Below are 27,522 nucleotides of genomic sequence, written 5' to 3' on the forward strand. Positions count from 1 at the left end.
TTTTAAATATTTAAGAATATGCAGTTTCAACTGGACTTTTCAATAAAAACTTAAGTTACTCCTCTGTAGTAGGCTAAAGAAGACACCAAAATAGGAAGCTGACTAGTTATGGCTTAGTATAAACCACTGAAACAAATGCACTAGTTTTGTTTGCTTTTAAAGTTAGCAGTCCTGTGAATTGCTACTGTGAAAAACCCACAGAAATTCTGCTGTTATGCTACAGTCATAAATTAGTCTAATTTTCCTCCCATGTACCATTCTGTAAAATAAATACCGTTTCTGCACTTCTCCGTCTCACAGGAATGCTTAATTCCAAACTCTCTATCCATGACATACTGATATTCTCAGAGGAAAAAACTGAAAACCAGAAAGAAACATTATCATCCCTGAACCTCTCACACAAGGTAAGTCACACAACAATAGAGAAATTCCTATTTTAAGGCAATTATTGCTGTCAGAGCTGAGCCATCGCTTTGAGAAACACATAAAATTCTGATTCAAGACCATTAATCAAGCAAAATCACAATGACTTGCTAATCATTCTAGTAGTAGACTACATTCACTGTTAAAAATGGGATAGTATCATCCTGCTTCCAAACTTCAGCTTGAGCATGTTTGTTTTCAGTTTCTGCTCAGCAGAAACAAACACCTTTAAGTGAGGAATAGCACTGACCATTTTTCTTTAAAAAAATCCAAACACTGAAGTCCATGCATATTTTTTTTCTTTTGGCAGCAGCAGCTCTTGAATGATTTAAAAATAAATAAACTATAAAACTTCAAATAGGGATGGGTAGGAAAAAAATGCAACTCTGATTTTGTTCTGTAGCAGATTACTTCTCTCAGGAAAATAGATGCAAATAGTGTGCATATTCATGATTGAAAAGCAACACAGAATAATCCCCTGTGTTTTACCAGAGAACCTTAAGCTCCCTTAACTCTGCCACATCAGCACCTCTCCCACAGGAGCACCCAGCTGGGTACCCCCTATGCTGGGCGAGGATCAGTGCAGGGTTGAGCTCTCAGCAACAAAGATCCTACAGCTGAAAACAGGGGTGAGAGTGAGGGCTCTGAATGAACAAACAAGCTGGACAAGTGAACTAATAAGCCAGTATAAAAGTGTGGTTTCCCCATCAGTGCAGTTTTAGGGATTTCTTTCCTCAGGGCAGGCAGCCTCATTGATGCAGTGCATGTGAGCTTGTATTATATTTATTATGCCAATAAATAACATCCGGCATCTAAGATGCCAATGACCTTACTAAAAAATGCCCATTTTGTTTCCTTCAATTAAAAAAAGAAGTTCTGCAATTCAGGACCAACATCAAGCCAAAGGATGTGGAAAATTGAAGGAATTACTGCATCTAAAAATAACATCTAAATTTGACTCAAAAGCTTTTTATTCATTGTAAATCTATGTGTCACTCTTCCCCCTACACTAGGCAGATTTTGTTGGAATATATTTCCAACTGTTTTGTACTTCCCACTTATTTCCAATAGTGATAGGCATATTAGATTCCAATAGGTGTTAGAATTTATATGGATAGCTGTTCTTGTAGAATGCTAAGGGACATTTTACTATCAAAATGGAAACACTGTTGGCTTGCACAAAGAGTAACAACAAAAATTCAGGTACTCTATCACCTGTCACTCTATCACTATCACCTATGCAGACTGGATTCCTGGTTTCAGACAAAGCAACAGCTCTTCCTTCCACTTCATGGAAAATCCTAGGTCACCTCAATGAAAAAGCTGCAACTCTTGGACTGGAATTTTCTGCTTCCTGAGGTTAACAACAGGCTGCAAGAGCAGATAAGTTAGCTGCTTTCTGACTCTGCCTCCACCTCCTCCTGCTCCTGGCAAAGAAAACTCAGAGGAACAGGGGTCTTAGGACTCCTCTGATATTTATTTCCCCAGTCCTCAGGAGTGCAGACAGCCTCAAGGCAGGCAACTGGGCGTTCCTGTCTCTTGGGAGAAGTTGTTTTCTCCCTATGAAGAGTAATGCAAGTGGCTACTAGAAGACCCAGCCTAATGACATGCAGAGAAGGGAACGTCTGGGAACAGATTATTGTTTCACTTTTCTTCTTACATCATGTCCATCCTCATACAGATATCAAATTTTTAAACAAAAAGCAGTTTTGGAGCTACTACTCATTAGGGAATGAGTGACACTACAAAATGCACAAGTTACCTTACAGAATGCATCAAGAGAATAATAAAAGATTAATAATAAACATTATTATTTATACATTTTTATTATATTCCATAGTGTGACTCAATCAATACACATCATCTCTTACCTCACACTGCAAAAGCAGATCTAAGTAATACTAGCCTACAACTCCTTCCCCTGCACATTTCTTTTCTTCTTTCTCTCCATAAATTAAATTGATTTGCCATCTTAAAAAACAGCTTGGAAAACTGGATAGCTGAAAATTATGGATGTATCTGAAATTTCCAAGTAAATATTACTAGTCTTGTCAGTTTTTTAAATTCCAATGGCCTCAGGAGATCACATCTATTTTGCATTGTCATGCACCCTCTTCCTAGCAGTTCTAATATTGGCAGCATTAAGCCAGCAATCAATTAGAAAGCATTCTTCTATGAATCTCTCTGTAATTATTCCATTCTATTGAAAAAATACTGAAGATACCAGAAAAAAGTATGAAACATCTGCAGACAGAATAATGGTTTTACACACTTCCATGTTGTTCATAATACAAAAAAGGTAATTTCTGAATAAAATCCAAGACAAGTTTATCCTTCTTCAGTCTTCACACTGTAATGCCATTTTTAAAGTTATAATTCAATCTGATTTTTCTATTTTGAACATCTTTTGAAATTTTGCTTTTATTGCCCCATACAAACTAGCTATACCCAGGCCATATAAACACCATTTGGGCCACATGGAGAGCAGCCATGCTGCCCAGTAACACATAATAGCAAACGGATTCTCAAGGGGTCTTTCCTCAGCTCAAACACAAAGAACAACACTTTTGACCTAGTGTGTATGTAAAGAAAGTTCAAACATTTGATTACTCTTGGCAAAGTAGCATGAAAACACCAGAATTATCTCTAAAATATTCAATTAAGTACAAACCTGCCTTTAAGGAATATCAGATGGTTTAAAATATTCACATAATAAATATCTAGCATAACAACTCCATAGAGGGGACATTAATTAAAAATTAATTTGTGGAAGTTAAAATTGCAGACATTTCTGAGGTAGAACGTTTGCCCTGGCAGGTGGGTGCAGTAGCCCAGGGAAGCACAGAGCAGGGGCTGCATCCCTGGCAAGCCTGGCAAGGAAGGAAAGTGCAAGGGGGCTTTTTCTCAAGAAGAGGCATTACAGTTCTCTGTTTGCTCAAACCTGCCCCTTCAAGCTGCATCCCAGATTCAGCTTATTTTATGGTTTTCTCTAAGGGCAGGTCCTGTTTGATGAGGCCCCAGGGGCAGGTCAGCAGGTTTGCTCAGGAGGCAGCTCCTCCCCTCTCTCAAACATCACCACCAGGCCACCAAACCAGGGAAATTATTCAGACTGAAACCAAATGTTCTTCCCTTGCTTATTTTTCAGCTAACTCTGAGAACTGATGAAAACCATTCACAGGAGTGAACAACTACTGCTGGCCAAAAGAAAGCCAAGGTCCCTTCACAGGGTGTTTCTGAGTTATTTTTGTTTTGCTTTGGTTTTTTTTAAATTTTTTTTACTACAAAGGGGTACAATCTCTGTTTTGTAAATTAAAAAAGAAAGTTTTTATAAGAAAGCAAGTAGGTATATACTCGCATTAATATACTAAATAGACTGGCTACTTAAATACATTTGACTTACTATTTTCTTTTAATATGCAATCTAAATAATAAAAAAAGTCTACTATCTGCAGCCAACTTTTTTAAAATCTTAGTTTCAGTATTTTCAATCTAAGCACATATATCTACCAAAATTTTAGTTTCAATACTTTCAATTCAAGCACATATATCTACCAATTAATTTCCAGCTTTGAATAAAAGATTCTTGCAATGTTTCTACTACTGAAAAACACATCTACATGACTTGAAAATGTATAAATTAGTAGTATTCCACTTGACTAAGACCACTGCTATGTCATATATTTGGCTTAAAAGCCTGTGAAAAAAATTCTTTCCCAGAAACATTAATCACCAAATTTTAAGTTCAACTGCAAAAGAATCCTCTGGTCCCACAGTTAAACGATTGGTCAGAAGTACAAATACACCCCCTGATCCAAAGGCATACAAACACCAATTTATGGCTGGGATTTCCACAAATACTTAAGACACTTCAAGAACTGAAGAGGCTGAAGACTGCAAGCCACAAACCCAGCACTCAGCACATAAGTGAAAAACTTTCTACTGGTAAAGTTTCCTCAGGCATCAGATGTTGTGCTACTACAGCAGTCCTGTAGCAGGAATCTCTCTCTAGAGAGATTATACAGAGCTCTGGTCTCTGGAGGGACAAGTCCTTCCCATGTCCAAACCATACAGCTAAAGCCTGAACTGAATGAACGTTTTATTTCCTGGCCACTGAAGCTTCATCACTATGCAGTTAAAACGAACAGATTTACAAAATGAAAGAGACATCAATCAAGAAAAAAACAAAACAAAACAAACCCCAAATTTTAAATCCCCAAAGGCATTCAACAAGATTTACAAATCCTGATGCTATCAGAAATTCCTTACATGTGGATCTGGATGTTAAACCGATTTATTTTACAGGTCTAGCATCATGTCAAACTATCTCCAAATTTTAAAGTTAAAAAATAAAATAAATTCCACTCAAATCATGACCCATTTTTAAAAGAATTTTTTTGTTTACACTGTCTAGAAGATTGATTCCTGAAAAATGAAATATTCTTTCAGAGAAATACAGATATTTTTAAAGTGAAGTCAGCCTGCAAAAGCCAGTAAGTATATAAAAGTTATTTAATTAACCTACCAACCAACCAGGATACAAATTCTGTTACAAACAATGTCTGACATGCAAGACAGGCACTTGCTCTATTCTAGCACTATTACGAAATAATTCCTTCTGGATATTCAGAGGAAAAAAAACGTAAATGATAGGTAAAGAAAAACTCTCATCTAAGGAATCTGGGTTGCACAGATGTTGCTGTGTTCTATGTACAGTAGGAATTCCAAATTTTACCAATGTTGAAAAGATAAAACTAATTTTAATTTAACTTGATATTGTTAAATGGTGAGTGGAAAACCACAAATAGTTCTTATTTCTTTTGCTGATGAATAAGGGATTATAAACACGTGCCATGGAGTTATAAAACTGGCCTACATAATATACCTGAGTGTGGGGGCTGTACACAAGTCACTTGCCTACCTGTCATCTGGTTTAAGTGTTCTTCACATTGTAACTTCATCAAAACCAGAAAATTTCCCCTGTACGATCTGAGGTGTTTGGCAATCCCACAAATTTGTTCAAAAGACAAGTCTATCTTACACCTATTGATGTATATATATCTTTTATACAGATATAACCAATATAAAGATTGACACTGAAGGCTGGTTTGTTTTGTTGGGTTTTTTTTTTTTAATAAACCTTGCTTTCAGCCAATTAATTACTGTTCCATTGGAAATCTCTAATGAATACTGGGTCTCAGACTCTTTTTACATATTTTTTCTCTTTCCAAATCTTATATTCAATTATTCCCATGCAAGATATATCCAAAACTTTTAAGTAAAATAGAGGATATCAAAAAGAAAACATCTACTTCAGAAAGTACACAAAGATGATATAGTATAAAACATCCAAGAAAATACTCATATCACAATAGAGGATTAGAGGATTTTCTGGCTAAATTTTCAAAACTGTTGTTTACTGAATCAAGAAAAATGTTTCAACATGTTTCAACATTTGAGAAATTTCAAGTGATTTAGATTATTGATAGATAACTCAGGAAAAAAATATGATGTCCTGAGTTTTAAAAATTGGTTTAAATAAATCATAAATGTGACCATACTAAGAAAGGTATTTACAGACCTTTAATAATTGTCTGGTAGCCATTATTTACACACCTAACAACTAAGTCTCCAATCTACAAGTCAACATGCTTTAGATATACATAAAAGTCTTACTAGGAAACATTTTAATTTATTTTACCCCCTACATAGGTGCTTTTGCATGTTCTTAAGCTTTTCCCAGGGCAATAAAATTAAATCAGGAAGTTAATGTCTTGAATCTGGCCAGAGCAAGCCACTAACTCACAAAATCAAATTGCTCTCACTGCTCTTACAGCTCTGTCATAGCTCTGCAGTTCTCTGTGCCTGATATAAGTCTCTCCTTCTACTGGCACTTTAATTCAATTACTTAAGCCCTTTTTACTGGAGACTGAAAACCTTACCAAAGTCAAATATCTGCATTTGCTCATTCAATTTATGCCTGTAAGAAATAAATACTATTATCGTTCCAATTTCTTGGAGAGTTTATCACAATGCTACCAAACCAAAACTTTTCTTGAACCCAAATTAGCTATTGTCCCAAAGAGTGACAAAATATCCCTTAAAAGGTATCCTGCCATGTACTTTTTAATATACATATGTCACACCATCATACTGCTGCTCTAGCTTTTTACTTTATCTTACCAGATAATGTAATGTGACATTTATTTGTATTTGAGTGCTGAATGGCCCACTAGAGTTATCTGTGTACCAGAACACACACTGCCCGTCATATTTTTCAAAATATTGTGGAAAAATTGGGAAGAAAAGTTCTCTCTTCTCACCATTAAAACATTACATTAATTTAAAGAGTTGAAAATTGGTGACTGATTTTATCTGGTTATCATTATAATCTATCATTAAATAGAAGCCACCACGAGACACCAAATAATGAAATTTTATATCAAAGTGGACAACCAAGATCTTGTAAAAGTGAAATATTTGCTTCTGTAGAGTATGATGGACCTTGGACAGAGGCTATAAGCCTCTGAATTTAACTGTTTTGAGAAGTCTGCACTGAATTTCATGCTATCCCAGTCACAATGCTCACACTGCCTAGAGATAAGTCAAGCATGCAAGGACTCATTTATTCTTTATTTTTTCTGCAACAAAGGAAACCAGCAGCAAAATGGCTAATAAAATGCTGCTAAGTCCAATCTGGCTAACACAGTACAAAGAACTTGACATTTAGCAGTCATCATCCTGCTTACCAAAAACAGTCATTAGTTAAGGTAACACTGTGTACCAAGTAGTATTTTTCCTTTTTCAGACCAGCCAGGCAATGAGCAGTCTGTTGTAATAAGTGATTTAAGGGGAAAGAATGCTGAAAGAAAATGTTTCCGAAAGATACAGGGAGTGGCAATTGGAAAGAGAATAAAAAAATCTGAAAGTTACAACAACAGATCACAACAAAAAAGAGAGCAATGTCACAGGCAGTAAAACTAACTTGGAGTTAAAATATTCGCTCATCGTTTTCCTTAGTGAAACTTAAAAAACAACTCAGAAAAAAACCTAAAAGAGAACACTACATTGCACAAAATTTCACACTTTTTATTCTACAAACTTTCACATAGTTTCCAGAAACACTGCCAGCCACTGCACAAACTCTTCAATGTCCTAATCTTTGCTTATCTTTGTAAACACAGCTTAAACAAAAAGACGTGAAGATGAGAGACCACATTAATCTCTCCTCTGTGCGTCTGTCTCAAGATTTTGAGACTCTTTTTTATTTGTAATAAACATTCAATTTTCTGTTTAAAAGAATCACTTGACTCTCATTAGCAGCAGTAATAATGCCATACGAAAAAGAAATCAAATTTGGCAGCCTGATAAGCAAAGGAAGGAAAAGGAAACATTTGAGTCATTCTGTTCCAGCTCAGTCAGCTCTCATTGCACCATCTCTATGAATTGTCTTGAAACCCTGCCCACATTTGCAATAAGAAAGCCTTTAAAGTTATTTTTGTTTCGGTTTGGGTTTTCAGGTTTTTTTAATGAATCCAAATGGAAAAAATGGTAGACAATTTAGCTCAGTTGTTTCCCTATATCTATCTGTATACACACACATTATGTACAGCATGTGTATATATAAATATACAGAAACACACATACATGTAAGTATTTAAAATACCAATACATAAACTTCACCAGAAAGACAAGCAACTATAAATGTTTAGATTGTGTGATACAGATTTTAAATGTTACCTTTATAAATGGATCTTTTCTGTAAGTGAAGTCTTATCCTATAAGGATGTAAACACTTTGGCTTGCTGGAAAGAGACTCAGCAAATGTCCCTGTCCGGGAAAAAGCAGAAGCTTGGGGATTACTCATGTATACAAAGCTAAGCGTGAGTTCTGCAAGATTAGATCAAGAGTGTACAAAATATTTGATCACAAAATACTGTAAACAAACTACAATAAGCTTTGAAAGTCTCAGAAATTTGAATCCAAAAATAAATGATTGAAAAATACCATATTAAAACATGAATCAAGATAGATTAAAATTTAGCTGTTTTTTCAGTTGTTCAAAATAGAATTGGAGCCTCAATTATTAAATATTAATCTAGCATTTTCATTTTACCCATTACACACAGTAAAATATTCCTATAAAGACTATTTTGTAATTTAAAAAAAGATAATAGTATGCAATTTTAAATATAATACACTACTTCTCTTCTTCTTTTGTTATTTCCTGAATAGCTGTCTGTTATTTTTTCATGTCATAATAGCAATATCGATTTCTCCTATTATATTATGTTGGTTTCTTTCTGCAGTTTCCTTCTATCTTCATGCCAAGCTCTGTTCTTTACTGGCTGTATTTCCAAATTTTTTTTTCTGCTAGACTTGCAACTTTTCAATTTAAACATCACTTACTTACAAGGCAATCCATAAGCACATGCAACAAGCCTAACATTTATTTAACACCTAAATAACAAAGTTTTCTGCAGGCTAGTGACATCCCCTTGTCATCTCTTAATGAGCACTGACCTCACCTGGGAGAAAAATCAGTAGGGGCTACTCAGAAAATGGAGAAGGTTAGAATATTTATTAATCATGTTTTTCTCTTAGACATGTGTTTACCACTGTTTTAGGTGAGACACTCCTCTCCCTGTATTTCAGATCCAGACCCTCCTGATGATGTAAGGGTAGTCATCTCCCTGTTATTTTTCCACTAGCCACCTTTGGGAATTAAGAAAGAAAGAATATATTTACTCATGCCCAAGCATCCATTTCCTACGCTTTCCAATACGTAATCCCATGTTTGTCTCTGCAATACAAAAATTTCTTATTCATAGTCCCTCATGCCCCTAAATTCCCCAAAGTAACGCTGAAAATTCATTTAACTCATCATTTTTTAATTATGTTATTTGGGAAAATTGAGTAACAGCAGAGACACTGAAGCTCTCTGTTAAACAGAATCAGAAAGACAGAAAAATGTTTAAAACAGATTTTGAATTGGGGATGTAGACAACAACACCAAGCAATTCACTGATCTGTATAATCCTTATAGCTTGCTAAAACATTTCAGTAGAACAAACAAAAAACCTTGTGCTGACAACAGTCCAAACTCCCAAAGCTTTGGGAATTAGAAGACAATCTTTTGAAACAGCTATAAAGCAAATACTCCACAGTCCAGACGAGCATACGAAAAGATGTTTGCAGTAAATGGAGAATTTTTGTAGTTGGGAAAGGTCACCAGTAGAGTTTCACAGAGAGCTGTGCTGAGTTGTGCATTGTTCAGTTTATTCCTAAATGGAAGAGTGATGACCACAGAATGAACAAAGTTTTGCTTATGATATTCCTCTATTTTAACAGGAAGAACAGCAAAAAGACCTGTCGACAGTCCATGAATGGCTATTAAAATGCAGACCTAATGCATGTATTTATATAAAATAATGTATATGGAGAAAATCAAACTTTACAAATAAAATGGCAGGCCTAGAAGTGACCATTACTACTTACAGACAAGATTCTTAAGCTACCCTTGATTAGTCCATGCAAACTCATACCAGATTTGTCCATACAAATACTGGGCAAAGTTACAATTCCCTCACCTCCAAACACAGCAGAGTGGGGAAGCAACAGCCCAGATGATGAGAGATTAATACCAGCCTTTCACTGAGAAGTCTCCAACTTTAAAAAGAAAGGAATGGAGAAGCTTAGGATCAAAGATCACATAATCATGGCTGGCATTGGAATGATAGAGAGGGATCGAAGACTCACTGTCTCTTCCAATAGAAGAAATGGGGAACACTAAGTGAAGCTAACAATTTTCAGGCTTCAAACAGAAGACAGCAATTTCCACCATGTAGTTTGTGTAGTACTCCTTATCACTGAAAGTTATAATGTAACTTAACAGCCAAATTAGTTGAAAAAAAAGAGGTTAAACAATTTGTGGAGCAGAGATCCATCAAGATTTACATAAAAGACGGAAGTATCTTAGCCCCAGAAATCAACATCTGCAAATTATTATAGGTATAAACAACTATATGCTGCTCTATACTGTCTACTTGTTCATAAGCTGTGCTTTCCATCACCCTCAAAAAACAGATATGAGGTCAAACGGGTCTTTGGGTCTACTTATTAAAGGTATCTTTCTGTAAATAAATACATATTTATCATTTTAACATTCAGATGTTAAGTATTTACTGCTCAAAAATACATTTTAGTAAACAAGATGAAAACAAGAAATCATATTTATTCACTGTAATATATGACAATGTATTCCCCTAATGACAGTGTGTTAAGGGGAAAAGTAAACTACTTGCAGTAAATGATGGATATGATTTTGTTCCTTATGTTTTCCTGTTCTTCAGCGAAGAATTTGATGAGGGCTAACATACTGCTGAGATGACAAAAATATCTTCCCACCAGTGAATCCCATGACTCAAAGCGAAGACTCGAGGCCTTCTGTTGCAGCCCTCAGCAGCTTTGCCTCTCATCTCCCAGTAAATGTCAAACACTATCAGTGCTGTGCCCTTCTGGCCCCTGCTAATGACCAAACACATTCTGCAAGCTCTGCAAATGTCTCCTTAACACACTCATGCCTTGGTCCTGGCTCATTCCATCAGCAGTACAACCAGACTGCCTGGGAATGGCATCAGCAGGCTTTACATCCTACACACCCTCCACAGCTGCTCTGCTGGGGAGGATTGGTATCTTTTGCAGTATCCACTTGATTTGTTGGGACTCAGGATGGGGCTTAATAGAGAGAAAGCAACAATTTTTAGCAACAGTTTAAGCACTTTGAAAGCTAATTTTTTAAAATCACTTATGACTCCTTTGCCTACTTTTTGCAAGTAGTTTCTTTCTGTTGAAAATTCTATGAAAACATTCTCATCTGAAAAATACTTTAAACTTTGGTTTAGACAAATAAATACCAAAATCTACATACAGACATTTCATCTCTTTTTATTGTCAACAGAATACTAGTCACCACACTTGGACTGGAGAAGGCACAAATAAATTAATAAACTGCCCAAACATTAGCTAATTAATTCAGTTGTCCGACCAGTGGTGCCCATTGTTGATTTAGATGTCCTAGGCTGAGAGCAAGCAGCTATGACGCAGGCCCAATAGGGACCTTGTCTGAGGTTAGAAATTATTATTTCCAATAAAGGTTTCCCCTTTTGAGTGAGGTGAGTTCTGCTCCAGGCACTATGAACTGTACTGGCTGAGTTGCTACTTATTAGAAGGGAAATTCACAAACCAAATACAGATGTAAACTCCTGTGTATAGAGACCTAAATGTAGGTGTTTTAATCTCAAACTGAATTCTTTATTTGTTCATAATATTTCTATGAAGGAAGATGTAAGATAATTTTTATTGAAATAATCTTGTGCTTTACCCTCCCTGTTCTGTGTCATTCAAGCAAATCATCACTGGCACCCACTGCACTTAGCTGCCCAGCCAGGAGTGCCAATAGCTGTGTCAGTATTAAGTTATTTTCAAACCTTTCAAATAAATCTTCAGTATCTGTACTTCTTTTTTTCACATTAAGGATGTACAAATCCCTGCATCTTGAATAAAATCTTCTGGTGTGTTATCTCGTGACTAACTCCTGCATGCAAGTTGATGTTTACCCATAAAGTGATCAAGTATACTTACAGTCCACATTTGAGATTGCAATCCTTCACCCTTCACAGTGATGAGGTGTGTTTATTTTATTTTGTCTTAATCTACTGGAATTTTTCTAAAAGTGTTTCAAAGATCTAACAGAACACAAGGACATTGTATTTTCAGATGAAAATGGGATGGTTGTTTGCGGGCTGAAAATGCATCATGTCAAATAGCAGATCTGCAAACAGCATGCAGTAAGATTTCTGCTACAATAGCCCAGAGACTCCTGCACTGACTGACAGTCTCCATACACATCACCCATTTCATTTTCCTAAACACCTCTGCTAAGAGGTATAATGTTAGCAACAATCAACAATGAAATGCAAAATGTCATTACATTTCCATTACCCCTACCTCTTTAGTGATTCACATATTCTCCAAATAGATGTGATTTGTGTAATTTAGTGTTGTGGTGTTTTTCTTTGTATTAAGACAGATATTCTTGGGAAGCCTCAATAATGGTTTTCACCAGCATTATGAATGTACATTAGATTCCACCAAAAGTTCTTATGGAGGGATGAAAAAATGTAAGTACTTCTTACTCAGCTGTCTAGAAAGTCACCATAGAATTAAATGACTAACAATTCCCCCTTTCCCTTTGACATCTACAGAACAAACCAGAAATTAAAATACATTGATAAATGAGTAAATAAAAAAGTACACAACCTAAACTATCCAATGTTGAGAATATGTTAGAATCATGTAACAAAAGCAGTAACAAGCAACACAGACTGTTGCTTTCAATTTCATTTCAGAGCCTACCTTCCAAAGCTATTCAGCTGGAATGGCTGCAACTTAAGAAGTCCTATTAAGGTTTGATCACTTAAAATTATACTTGCATGTTGAAAAGGCATTTTATTCATAGCAGACATGCAGGTGACCCAAAGTAATAATCACACAGCAAATACAGAATGACTTATTTTAAAATTAAATCTTCTCAATAATTTGCATGTCATTCTCAGTGCAAATCAAGTCCACTTTCTTTCGTGACAACTATTTTTGTCAATTCTTACCTTTTCTGCTATTATCAGAACATAGTTTCTTTTCTTCTTCAGTCTGTTAGACTCAAGTGCAGTGAATACTATTTTGTTTGTACAGCTAGCAAGAAACAAGAGAGCAATGAGGTGCTGCCAAGAAAAACTGTGAACAAATTTCAGCATTGGTCTGAGTATGTGTAGCTAGTCCTGTAGACAGGTTTGGATTTGGATTGTGTTTAGATACAAATAGTAACATATTGCATCAATTTTAAAAGGTCTCCCATCAGAATCATCAACACCACATACAAGAAATTGCTCTAGAACACAGAAATTCCCTAAAAAAGTGTAAGACAGGATACAGTTATGGGAGGAAGAGACAGCAAGAGGGGATACCCAGAATTTTACATTCCTCAACTGTTTAAATGGTTTAATATAAGAATATTTCAGCAATTTCTGTGAAAATAAGCACTCTATATTTAGTCAGAGATGAAATTAAATTTCCATGATTGTATTTACAGCATTAAGTAGTTTTTCAAACCATTTTGTACATGGGTCTCCATTTTTAAGGGAAGTTGGCATAGGATTGGGATGTTTGCCCTAGTCAAAAAAAGAGCCCAGGTAACAATCTCATCTTGGGTGAAACCACATGCTTATGCAAAGCTCCATGAGCTCTTTCAAAGCTGGCAGAATCCACCCTGCAGAAGCAATCTAAACCATGGTTCCCAGCCTGCAGCAGGAAAGGGGAAGTGTCAGAAAGTGGGAGAAGCAGGGGAGAGTGAGAAAATGTACAGCCAGAAGTAGCACTGGCAAGGTCAGCAACTAGTAATGTTATGAACAGTTTTCAAAAGAGAGCCTGAGATTAGGAGTAGACATTTTTGATATGTGGGAGAAAACAATTGGCTGCACCATTGGTCTGGGCCCCATGCTGGTTTAGTCCATGTAACAAATTATATGTAAAGTAGAGCAAAGTCAACTCAGCTTCCAAAATGGGGAATTTTTCAGAACCAGTACTCAGCAAAATACTTATAAACCAGGAAAAACTTAGGGCAGGTAAGAAATAAAACAGATGAGAATGTGGAATTTATCAATGCCAGTAAAAATGGACTTAACCCATCAGCAATACACTTTGCAGGATTTCCTAAATTTTTGTTTTAAAGGGGAAGGTGATAGATTTAAATTAATTTATTATACTTAATTATCTAACTATCAACACCACTACTAAAGAAAATACATTTAATATACAGGCACCACTTGAAAGACAAACATTGAGAGTCAAACCAGAGATGAAATAACTGCTTACTTTCATGCTTAAAAAAGAAACTGTTCTTGAGTGTAGAAAGCCCTCTGTGGGTGATGGGCTACTACCGCTGTGAAGTGTAACACTGCAGTGTAGAACTACAGTTCAACACTGCAGGTAAGTAAAACAAAAAGAGTGGTAGGTAATTCAGTGAGTACCTCAGACATGTAATAGCTATTCTGAAAGCACATCCTACAGCTAAATCTAGGCAATTAATATAAAACAGGTATATAATATAAAACAGGTAAGCTATTTATGTATGATTGGTACCTTCAAACTACCGATTATTAAATAAATTGTACCATTGTTCTTTGTCCCAAAGACTCATATTGCCTGACTATCTTCTGACCCAGCTCCTTTTCATTCACAACCATTCAGCAGAACTGTGGCAGAAGGAGTAACTGAGTATTTACAGATGTAATACTGCCTATTTTATTTATAATAGTTCCCCAGAAAGGATAATACCCATTACTAGATGACAAGTAAGGTCACCACTAGGTTTTGAAGAATGCTGGTCATCTGCAGGCATATTTTGAAAATGACCATTCTTTGTCAAGCTGAAAACATATTTTAAACTTCTTTTGCATTACTTCTGCAGCATGGTAGCTTGTATTATACCAGAATGATAATTCAGATTTGGGATACTAGACAACTTGCTATATTAGTGGAGTAAGACAAGTATAATGCTTGCATTGTTCACGCATTCTCCTCTGACTCACTGCAAGATTATAAATACCCACCGTAAGGGGAGCTCCACCCCGGCGAGGTTTAATCTAATATTTTCTGCTGTTGCAGACCCTTCTACCTTTAAGACAAAACCAAGCCATTAAGGCTTGACTCCACACTCTAAGGCCTTTTTTTTTTTCTTCTTTTTACATTTAAGATGATTCACAAAACTAGCTTTACACGGTTTCCTGTAATCTCAAGGCAAAAGGTGTTCTGTAAATGTACTTTGTTTCAAATGTAAGAAACATTAACCACCCACTTCCTGTACTGTTCCCTAAAAGGTTTACAAGTACTGCAGGACTAATCCAATTCTGCCAAAAGCCTGCACTTCTTGCCAAAGAGGGACTCAGTTAATGCTAAATGACTGTACTCTTCACATTAAATAATACTTGGAAGCTGAAACACAGCAAGGCTTTATAGACCCCTTTTGAAAATATCTGACAGTCACAAGTTAATTTATGACAGGAGGCCCCGCAGAAAATTCCCAGGGCCAAGCTCTGCTCAGCTTCCACGGCAGCCTGTGTGTAAGGAAAGGGCAGGGCTGGTGCCAAGAGCTTTCTGAGCCCCAGTAACATATAAGCAGGTCAGTGGAACAAATCTGTTCCTCTTAGTAAGCCACGAAACAAAATAGCGTGTGATGTTCATTTGGAACTTTGCCTTTATTGCAGGGAAATATGCCTGGAAAGGTAACTGTTTCAGTCAAATCAATGTGAATTAAATGTCAATCATTGTCAATACTGAAATTTATACCAATGCAATCCCACCCAAAACAGTGACCAGAGGAACGGCCGTGCACTTCAACTGACACATTTCTGTCTGAACTAAAAAACTGGTTATTAACTAATGTTCGCAAATCCCTGCAGGAATCTGAGCCGGGTTAGTTTTCAGCAACCCAGGATTTGGGTCCCGGTTTGCTCGTACATCCCCAACATGTCTAAAAATTGAGCAGAAAGCGTCACCTACGTCCCTGATGATCCCCCTGCCGCCTGAATGTGCTTTTAAACAGAAAGAAGAAAGTACTGAAAACCTTCTAGGGACGACTAAACTGGGACACAACACCCGTACGCTAACCAGAACATCCACCTCTAAGAGCCCCGCAGAACCGGGGGCACCGCTCCGACCCACTCGACCCCGCGCTGCCAGAGCCGGGCAGGAGCGCGCCGGGCACGGCCGGACCGCGGGGCCGAGCGGGCAGCGGGACCGGGGGCGGCGAGCGCAGCCCCGGGGCAGCGCAGGGACGCCCGGGCCCCTCGGGCAGAGCCACCGCCTCGGGTCCGGCCCCCTCCCCCGACCGCAGACAAAGAGCTGAGGCTCCGCCGCCACCCACCCCAGTGCCTCTCACCCCAGGTATCCATCCCCTCCTCCGCCTTCTCCTCCCTTCCTGCCTCCCTCCGCCCCCCTCCCTGCCCCGGGCAGCCGCGGCAGCCCCCGCCGGGTACTCACAGGATGGTGGTCTGGGGGGACACGGCGGGGACGCTCTCCAGCATCAGATGCATGCAGCGCACCGTGGTGCGGAAGCAGAGGCAGCGGCTGGGGCACCACACGCTCCCGCGCTGCGGCGGCGGCGGCGGCTGCGCGGCGGCGGGGGGGAAGAGCCCCCCACTGCGGAGCAGCAGCAGCAGCAGGAGGCAGAGGCCGGGGGCGGCCGCCGCTTCGCACCGGGCCATGCTGCCGGGCGGAGGGCGAGGAGGAGGAGGAGGAGGAGGAGGAGGAGGAGGAGAGGGGCTTCTGCAGATCCGCGTCGCGCCCGCTCCGCTCCCGGCTGCCGCTCGGGTCGGCGGCGGGGCGATCCCGTCCCCCGCGCGGGCTGGAGGAGGGGACGGCGGTGGGCCCGCCCCGGCCGGCGGAGGGATGGGCGGCCGCCCCGCGCGGGGCTCCGCGCCGCCTTGCGCACGCACCGCGGGGCAGAGCCGCGCTGGGCATGGGCGGGGGCCGGGGGTCCGCCCGCCACCCCGACTGCTGCTCCTCCGTGCTCGGAAGAGAGAGCGTGAAGGCATCCCCTGAGCGGGACGGCAGCTTGCACCTCGGGAGACGAGTGAAGGAAGGCAAAATGAGGGAAGAGGAGAAGGGGAAGGAAAGGGTAAGGAGAGGAAAGGAGAACAGAAAGCAAAGAGAAAAGACGAGGACAAACAGATAAGGGAAAGAGAAACCCTTATGGGAAGAAGCAAGTCCAACAAGCCAATTTCCATTTCTGCCCTGCTTTGAAAACCTACATACACAACCCCTTAGACTGTCCCCTGTGAGTGCTGCAACTTTGACTGCTGAGCCAGGTCAATCTGGATTTGCCCTGAATTACTTCCTGGTGGTGGTTTTGGGTCGGTGGGTGCACAGGCAAGGAGGTATTAGAGGACCCACTAGAATGTCACGTAGAAGAATAATGGTTGCAGCCACAGCTCACATCATCTTAACACTTTCTTAAATCTTTCCTGAAAACAAAACAAACAAACAAAAAAAACCTAGATTGCCTTTGAGATTTCTAACATTGCCCTAAATACTTTGTCATTCTTATGTGATGTCAGTCAGTCCTAAGCAGATCAATACCAACCCTTTGCCTATCCCAGGTGAGCACTAGCACATTATTTCTATGATGACAATAACAGTGATCACAACTAACCTATTATGTCTAACAACAACACATCCTCTTCTAAATGATGGATGTCAGCACCCCCAGTTCCACCTCAGAAATAAGCCGTGGCACTTCTGCAGCATTGACTGAATCTCTTTTTTTTCAAGAAACAATGTAGAGGCCATTCTTGCCTAAAACTTAACTACAGTAATTCATGGAACAGATTGCTCAGAGAGGTTGCAGAATCTTCCTCACTGGAGGTAACTGTCTGGACGCAAACCTGTTCCATGTGCTCTAGAACCACCCTGCCTGAACTTGGAGGTTGGACCAGATTACACATTGTGGTACCTTCCAACCTCATCCACTCTGTGATTCTGTTACTCTGAATCTCACTATGGAAACCTGTGTTTAGCCTACAAATCTGGGAATTACTTTTGGACATTTTTTTTTTTCTTTTTTAACATCAAGTCAAATACCTCATCAAGAAAATCATAGCCTGGAAGTCTGCTGTGATGCTGGAAATCACTAATGGACCCATAATTAAAATACACTGAGATGATTCATTATCTTTGACTATGTTTTCCATGAGTCATTATGTCTCCTTCTCTAAAGCAACACAACTGCTTCCTTCACCACCCCAGTGGTTAACTGAGAGCATGTGGGCTCAATCTGTGTTTGGAGGTAATGGAGGCTTACTGTCATGCCATCAGTATGATTACTGAGTTTCTAGGGTGGTCAGAGACTCCTAGAAGACTCTTACTGGTTAGGTACACTTCTAAATTGGGTGTATTTCTAAATACTCTTGCAGGGCTGGGCTTAGTCTTCTATTTCAACATACTAAGTTGCTCAGAAACTCATATACTTCCACATCAGCTGAAGATAACAGTCTGAAGTAGAAGACAATTTACAGAATAAACAGGTTAAAAAGTTTGTCACCTCAATGTCAATTCTGCAAGCAGCTGCTATGTGTATCACCTCCTCTGCATTTGTAATCAGTGTTGGGATATAAGCATGTCTTAATCTGAAAATTAAATTTGTTTCCTGGTCCAGGAAAACCTCTGACACTTTTGACCCACAAAGTGCAAATGTTGGCACAAGTAAGTTTGTTTTGCAGAAATGCCACTCACATTAGAGCATCTTGGCAGCTGTAAATCTGTCATCCTGCAGCGCCTGTACTGGAAGCAGCAGAACATCTGAGGTTAGATAATTAAACACAGTAATATAGAGATAGCACCAAACTGGGAAATTCGTAGCATTTAGGAAAATATGATGACAGTTTACTTCATGTAATTTTGGTGCGTTATGTTGATTTATTTTTCAGGAAAAAAGTACATAGTTAAAATTATGTTTTCTATAGGAAATTAAAATTGTTCTGAAAAGTTTTTAGCATTTGGGATCTTGATAGACTATTGTGCTATGCCTCAGAAGTATCTGTGCTATTACACATGTAATTCTGATAGTGAGAATAAATGTGCATAGATGCTCTCATGGTCTTTAGGCAATTTAGATGTTAACATGTGCTACAGCATTCTTGCCATTTACTTTGTTACATGCAGCTTCCAAGCTCTTGTTTAATATATTATTGATGCCTCATAAGTAATTTAAGTTAGAATTTTTTCATGTCCTATGGAATCCAGAACAATGAGGTGTTATGTTTATAGTTGGACTCAGTGATTTTAAAGGTGATCTTTTCCTAAACAATTCTATAATTGTATGATTTTAATATTCATTGCATGCTATTCTAAATTGGTGGCAGGGAAGGATTTTGATAAATAAAACTTCCAAATGGTTTTGATATATGTTTCTATTCTTAGCTGGTTTTTATAGAAGAACTTTTATAAAATGTGCAGGGTCATTTTTGTTGACCCTGCATATAAATATCCATGGGAAATTTGTCTTCTGTTTCCAATTTCTCTAGTTGAAAAGTTGACCAAAAAAAAAAAAAAGAATAAATGCTGGAATTGAGATATGTTTCTTTCTGAATGGTAGCAGAAGTGATTATCTTATGGTTAGATATAGTGTTAATCTCCATTTGCTTTTAAAAGTTTCCTATCCATCTCACAAATTTTGTCAAATACTGCCACTTGCTGGTTTTATTCCATACCAGTTATTTAGTTTCATAGATTTTGCTTTGGTGAGGTACTAAAAAAAACTTTCTAAAAGATCAAATAGTTAATACTTTTATTTTCAGTTATTCTAAAAATTCAGGTATAAGAAATCCTCTTCAGTTTTGTTTATATCTCCACGTTAACATTCTGTCTTTGGATATAAAATCAGGCATTCTAGACATTTCAACGTAACTTCACATACCTGACAGTGCAAATGCTTCGCATTGTCTTTAGCAGGCACTGAATCATGACCTAGACCGTTAATTTGAACCTTTTGGTCAATAATAACAGTAAGAGTTAAGAGAACCAGATTGACAAAATCTTGAACAAAGCACCATAGAAACTTATATTTAAAGTGTTTTCATGATAATTTACCAGCACAGGGATCTAAAGATTAAACACATGATCATTGATTTTTTTTAAAGGCAGAAACAAAACTCAAACTGGTTTTAAAAGCACATAATCTTACCTTTTATTTCTATTCTATATGCAAAGTGAATGTCATGGAGTAGCTGGATGACATGTCAGCAATTGTGCTAAATGCAATTATTAAAATTCATAAATAAGCATTTCTCAACTATCCAGGGAAGCTTAGGCTACACTCAGATACATCATTCTTGAAACACCTTGTGCATCTTCACAGCCAGATCTGTCAGAGGCAATGTAACTTCTCTGACCACGGGCATTTGAGGGTTTATGGTATCTGCTGGCACAGCAAAGAACATTGAGGACATTGTCCCCACATACTCACAAATCCTTCTTCCTCTCAGTTGGGATAATAATGTTGATACCTTTAAAAGCTGCCATTCTCCTTTCCTGAATATAATATGAATTTCTGGAGGAAATTATTCCTTCACTGGCTCCATTATAAGATGCTCCATCCAAGTTCAAACAAGAGTGTGCCAAGAGTGTGATGGGTAACTTTATTTGCCTGGTGACTTGCAGACACCTGAACAAGTGTTGCTAGTTTCTTTATAATAATAAATTCCCAAATTCCCGTGACTGACAAAAAAAAAAAAAAAAAAAAGAAAAAAAAAAAAAAAAAAAGAAAAGAAAAAGGAAAAGCTTGTCTTCCAAGTTATCTTTGAATCTTCACTTCAACCAGACTACCTGGTGCTAGTGAATGTGTTCAAGGAAAGATGCTTACTTTTTATCTTAAATCAAATGGTATAACTTACATTTGCCACATATTTCTGTTCTTTCAGCAAATGCATTTTAATGTATCCTCCCTTTCAAAGGGACAGTTTATTACATGCAGGAAATGTGCCTTGCCTACCCCTTATCTGATATTTAGGAAAATAAACCATAAGCTTGTTTTTTTACCAACTGTGCAATAAGGATCGATTAGACCTAATTCCTTTGGTTTGATTCCACACAATCCTCACAAGTAAGACAGCGATAAAACACTTATCAACCTGCACTGGCTAGTGAAGCCAGGCTTGAAAAGTAGATAGCACAGGAGGATAACCTGTTTTTATCCTTCTGGCTTTTTAAATTATATGCTTAAAAAAATACTGAATAAAAGAAAAACATAATAAAAAAGCCCTGCTTTGGCTTTTTTTTTTGCTTTGGCAAGCCACTTAAAATGCAAAGAAACATGGCCAGCCAACATACAGTGGAAGAGTTTGCCTGTGATGATAAAGGAAAATAAGAAAACTCCTCTGAAGAGACTTGCCCAAAGGAAAATGTACTTGAACCAATGAGCTGCTGGTTTCCCACAGAGTAATTTTCTTTAATATCAGCATAGCGGGAAATTGGGTGTTATTAGTTTAATCCCTTGACTACACTGAGGAAATACCTCACCCAGAAGAGATTCTAGGCTATGATTTGTTCTGCAGCTGTGCCTGGGGGCCTCAGAGGATCAGAGCCACCAGCCACATGTTTACAATCATAAATAAAACCAAATGCCCTCTCTGAAGGCAGATGAATGCTGTGGGATTGTGCCCACTTTCCAGCTGGGTACTGGGCTGAACCTGGGTGCCTTGAGCCCAGGGACCTGGCTCTTGGGGTGCTGGGACAATCTGGGAAGAGCAGAGCTGGTCCCTGGGCGGAGGGAGCTGCTGTGGGGAAGGCCAGAGCCCCCGTGAGGGCAAGCAGACCTGCTTTTAAACAAACTGCCATTTCCAGCCTGGCTTCAGCCCATCCCCATCCCCACAGCCCTGCTCACACATCCCACGGCTGTGCCAGACACTGGTTCCCGCTATGCACCTGATCCCAACCCCAGCCCAGAGGGGGTTGACAGGCCCCAGCCATGGGCATACGAAATCCTAGGAAGGATCCTGGATACAGTGGTGAACAAATGCTGTTTAAGTCTCCAGAGCAGTGTAGATGTTTTCTGTTCTTAATTTTAAATGAATTAGCATAATCAGGAGAAACAGAGGCAGCAGATTGAGAGAAGATGCTTTCCACCACAGCTGGTGCACGTGAGGTCCCGCCTGGAAGGACACATCCTGTTCTGCCTTACTGGATCAAAGGGGGTGACAAAAAGCTAGAAGGAACACCAAGATACCCAACGGCCTTGAGTACATGACTTGTGAGCACAGACTGAGGGATCTGGGCTTATTTCAGCTGGTGAAGTTTGGTTAAGGTTGTGACCCAACAGTGACCTTGGAAGACAAAGTGACACTTGGACACTTGTGGCACTTGGACTTGTGACACTTGGAAGAAAAAGTACAAACATTGATAAAACAAAGCCATCTTTTTGCAGTGGCAGATGATATAATAGCACTGATATAAGTGTAATGGTTGTAAATTGTGGTTTGAGAAATCTAGGTTAGATATTGTGCAAAAATATTTTTTACTAGGATGGCAGTGTGGCACTGGCACACTTTACATAGAAATGCTGGGAATCCTCTTTCTGAGAGGTTCTCAAGATTCGATTAGACAAAACCATGACTCCTATGAGATTGCTGGCAATAGCCCTTACCTCAGCAGAAGGTGGGCCGAGATCTTCAGACATCCCCTCCAGGCATCATCTGGTTTTTTCATCACTTGACTTGCCCTTTGGCAATGACACCTCACTGTTAACAACAGCTGACCCTGGGTGACCAGCTTGGGCAAGATGCCTCACAAGCTTAAAGGGTGAGTCATGAGCAACTTCACCAACATGACACAGTCTGGGTCAGGAATGGTCTGCTCTATTCATCATGACCTTAGTTTCCAGTGAAATGCAACAGTTTGTCTGGAGAAAAATCAATTTACCATAGTTTGACTGCAGCAATAGTTTAAAAAAAGTCTTTGGAAAATCAGAAGTAATGCAATACTTAACAGGACAGTCAGAAGAATATGTATTTTTCCATATAGATGTTTGTGTTTAAAAATAATATACCAGAAAGATGTAGTTTCTCAGACTTTTGGGTCAAATACCAATGTACAGCAAGAAGCAAGAGGCTGTGTTCAGCTAGGTTGTCTGAGGTTGAGGCTATCAACAGACCTCCCCTAATTCATCCACGATTTCCAGGCTGATCAAAGCCAAATATGACTGTTCTGCTAGGGTGGGCCAGCTCGGTCCTGTTCTCTCCCTTAGGGCACTTTCAGTGTCCTCTAATTGCTTCCCGGATTGACTAATTGCTGTTTGATCTTCCTCCTCTAGTCACCTTTGATGTTCTGTTGTTTGTTACAGTCTTTGGTTAGAATTAAGTAATTTTAGAGAGTAAGAAAGTCCTGTGAATGGGAATGCAGACAAATAAGTACTAAAAAGAGAACAAAACAAAACAATGTTCTTTGCCCCAGGGAATTGTTACAATGGCAGTGAAATCGGGGGTCTTGATTTGTAATTCAGGTATCATGACCAAAATGTCATGTTTGCAGCCATGCTCTTTTCCTGTTGGCCCTTGAATTTATAATGACCTGCCAAGGCAAAATAGCCATTCCAGATGCAAGATTTTAGATAAGAGTAAGTAAAATAGAGTGTCCTAAAGAAGCAAATGGAGAAAAAAATCCACTACTAAAACCTGAAGCAGTATGGGCACCTTTTGCATGTAAATAATGTAATGTACAATTCTCTTCAGTTGCACAGACAGTAATCTTATTTTCCACGGTCCTTCCTGTACATGTTCCACTGGCCTCCACTCATCTGTTTGTCCCACCTCATCCACAAAATGGACATTTGGCAGGTGTGGTTCCTTTCTCTCTTTTTGCATAGCTTGGGAAAGCATAATTTATTCCCACCCAGTTCTGACTGAAAGTAGCAATATCTTCAAAATATGAGTTAAGGCTCTATTATTTATCCTTATCATTTGAAAGTTAGGTGGAAGAATTTTAGAAAATTTGCCAATTTTATATTTTTTTCTGCTGATTTTCTGATTTTGTTTGTTTTTCTTTCATTGCCAATTCTCATTCTATTCTCACTCTCATTTTTCTAGCAGAACAGCCAAAACAGCTCTAAGGTAGTAATGAATTTGAAAGTTGTTGTTTGGTTTTTAATTGTATTTTTTTTTGTTTTATCAAAAAAAGCAAAATATTTGAAAATCTCAGTGCAATTAAGATGTCCTATTCTGTGGAGAAACAGACCACAAGAGACCTTGTCTTCGTTAACAAGTATCTATTAAGAAGCTGGCAGCTGGCAGGCATTTTAGTACAAAATACTAGCCTTTAAATGGAAAAAAAAAAAAAAACCTGTATCATTTGTAAGACCGACATGAACAACATACTTCTAATATTAATTTGTAACTTTTTTTCAGAGGCAGCAGAATTAAAATTACACAGTCATTATTTTTCCATTTCAAATTTTATTTTTTCATCCTTTTTCATGCTTTCCCTGCCCTTTCTCTTCAATGCACAAGGTTTTTAGGTCTTAGATTAAAAACCAAAACATTGGAAGGTGCTTGAGTGATTCCTAATTCTATTTCTATTTTTGAGTCGTGGTGTTAATTTTATTTGACTCTTATAAATTTGTGTTATTGAAAAATACCAAGGAAGGTGAACCCTGTGGCACAGGAGCACAAGGATTGCTCCTTTGTGTGAATGCAGGGGCCCGGAGCAGTCAGTGTTTGAGAGACTTGGAGCAGACAGCTGGAGTTTCTTCTCAGAGAGGGTTTGAGGAGCCTCCTAGGACCAGGGGGCATAAGCCAGGACTTAGCCAATGACTCAGAAAGTTGTTGGTTAGCTTGGAAGCAAGGACATTCTTGCAAGGAGCTCGTGAGAACACCTGAAAAATCTTTTTATTTCTCTTCTAGTTTTTAAAAAGAAAACCTCCTACTTTTGTTAAAAACCTGCCTTCTTCAGTGTTTAAAATAGTTTTAGTCTTCTTTTGGAAAAGAATTCCTAGGCAGCCTTTTCAAAGCCAGCTCAGGACCTTGCCACACTCACATTTTGTAGTCCTGCTCATTACAGTCATACTTCCTCTTGACTACAGTGAGATTTGGAGAAAGAACACTTGGAACATTTAAAACATCATTTAAGAGATGAGTATTGTTATGAGTATATATGCTGCTATATGCTAGTATACAGTATTATGGGTGGCATATATACTTTACCTTTTTGTTTTACCTTTTTTATTTTACCTTCTATCTATGTTTTATCTAAATTTACCATTTTTATTTTACAGTTTATCTATGGGTTTGTTTGTCACTAATTCTTAACTGTGTATCAGATTCCTTAGGAAATAGTGGGTGAATTCAAATGGCAGTTCGAAAAATCAAGGTTTATCCAGGATTTTCAAAGGGAAGCATGAGAGAACAATGACTTCCCAAGGTAAGTGATGTTGATCATCTTTGTTCAGACAGCTGCTGATCATGCATGGACAAGATGCACCATGGAATGATTTTCATGATCCCTATCTACAGATGAGATCACCTCCTGTGCAGTGCTAGCAGCCTCGCCTGAGTCAGCACATCCAATGAGAGGGGCAACCTTTGCCACGAATATTGCTATTGCTTCTTGCTTATTTACCTACATACCCTGAAAGATTCCCTTTTCATGCCAGTCAGTTCAAAATGGCTTATAATTATACAGTCCCAAAAGTTACAACTACAAAAGCTTAGCAGTTCTGCTGATACTGCAATATCTGTTTTTCGACATACCACATTTTGCTCTTGGTTTTAAGTATCAGCTGTCCTAGAGTAAATGAAATTTCTTAAAAAAGATCATTCCTTTCTCTCTCCTGGAATGAATTATTCTTCCAGACAGTATGCTCCAGACCTTCCTCCTGGGATAGAAATTCAGCTTAAGTAATTTTCAGAAATTGTCCTCACATGTATTCTGGTAACTATAGATGCTGCAAATGAGAAAGAGTGAAATGACTACAAGGGAATTTCAGAAGATAATTTTTTTGTAAAGGACCATAAAACTAAGCAGGTGTTAATCAGATAAATTGGCACTTGATAGAAAGAAGTTTCTCCTGAATAGGCTTGAATTGGTTAAATTTGCTGCTATTACTGTTGTCATGCCATTTTCCTGGGAGGAGAGCAAAACTAGATTTTACTGTGAACTTTTCATTTTTTGTAGTTTACCAAAAGTATTAGTGAAATAAAGATAAAATCCTTTCTTGGTCCAAGAGGTATAGCATAGGAAGGCTCTCCATTTTTTCTTAGGAAACATAAAGTTTTGGGGTATCAGCATTTTTAATCAGGGATTAACTCTACATATGTATCTGGGAAGATGAGAGGTATCATATAGTGTAATCAGAAGAGCTGAAATATCTATTTTAGCAATAAAGGTTAGATATTACTGATATCTGAGCAAGACCTTACTTCTGTCTAGACCTGAACATGTTGGTGGAGGTGTTAACAGTGATCTGCTTAAATATGAATGTGGCTCATGCATCTTGGGCATCCATCTGGGCAGAGACTCAGGGCTCCAAGGCATGATTGTGGATTTTGTGAAGTGGCACACTTCACAATTTAGGATTACATGCACATGTGCACACACTAGTCTTTCGTGTTAATGTTACAAGAAAAAACCAGAATCTTCCGTTTCATTCATGTAGAAAATAATCTCCTTAAAATGTCTCAAGCAAGGACGAGGTGGTCCATACAGAAAATGATCTCTCTCTGAAAATCTGTTTTCATTTTGTTAACATCTCCTTAACGTGTAAATCCAGTAATGACTTCCATTCTCTCATTATAAAGGCCATGGTCAATGAAAAACTGAATAAAAGCAATTCCATATGTTATAAGGGTCAGTGAATAGCTCATTTTTTATGAGCCATATTATTTCCTAACTGCATACTGCTAGGTACTATTGAATTTGACACATTTACTTCTATTAATTGAAGTAACAAACCAATTTTAAAATAACCACAGTCATCTCATAATCACCACAAAAAAAAAAGGAAAAAACATACTGCCTCTTGAATTGTTCCTATTAAAAGTAGTGGCTGGATATAAATTTGTGCCTCACTTTCATAACAAATAGCCACAGAAAAGGATCTAAACTAGAAGTGTTCTCTAAAGCTTTAAGAGCAGTTAGTGCTGCAATTTGAAGCAGTTAGTGCTGCTGTCACCCCAGTGAAGTCTTTGCTGCAGCTGCTGCTCTCCCCAAAGCTGCTGCAGGTATTGCTGCCTCTGGGACCACTCGGTGCCAGCAGCCCCAGAGCTATGGGCAAGGGAATAGCTGTACATTATCATAGTGTCATAAGGTTAAGAAAATGGATCATATAGGAATGATTAAGATTAAAATTTTATATGTGATGCTGAAGAATTTCAGATTTTCTGAAATGTTCCCCATCTTACCTACAAAAACATTTGTATCACATTGTGTATGCACACAGATTATCTTCCTCTTTCTTGCAGTGATTTCTGTAGTTGACTGCACAGCTTTTCCTGCCTTTCT

At 38.4% G+C, this 27,522-nt stretch overlaps 1 protein-coding gene across 1 annotated transcript in view; it reads right to left on the bottom strand.

Moving 5' to 3' along the window:
* PXDN (peroxidasin) overlaps window positions 1-16,742 on the bottom strand; it is an 84,549-nt gene extending 67,807 nt beyond the window's left edge. Inside the window, exon 1 of the mRNA XM_053938807.1 lies at window positions 16,519-16,742. Coding sequence (XP_053794782.1) covers window positions 16,519-16,742 — 224 coding nt within the window. The remainder of the gene's footprint in view (window positions 1-16,518) is intronic.
* Window positions 16,743-27,522: the final 10,780 nt, after the last annotated feature.

Source organism: Vidua chalybeata, chromosome 3 (genome assembly GCF_026979565.1).
Source record: "Vidua chalybeata isolate OUT-0048 chromosome 3, bVidCha1 merged haplotype, whole genome shotgun sequence".
NCBI lineage: Eukaryota > Metazoa > Chordata > Aves > Passeriformes > Viduidae > Vidua > Vidua chalybeata.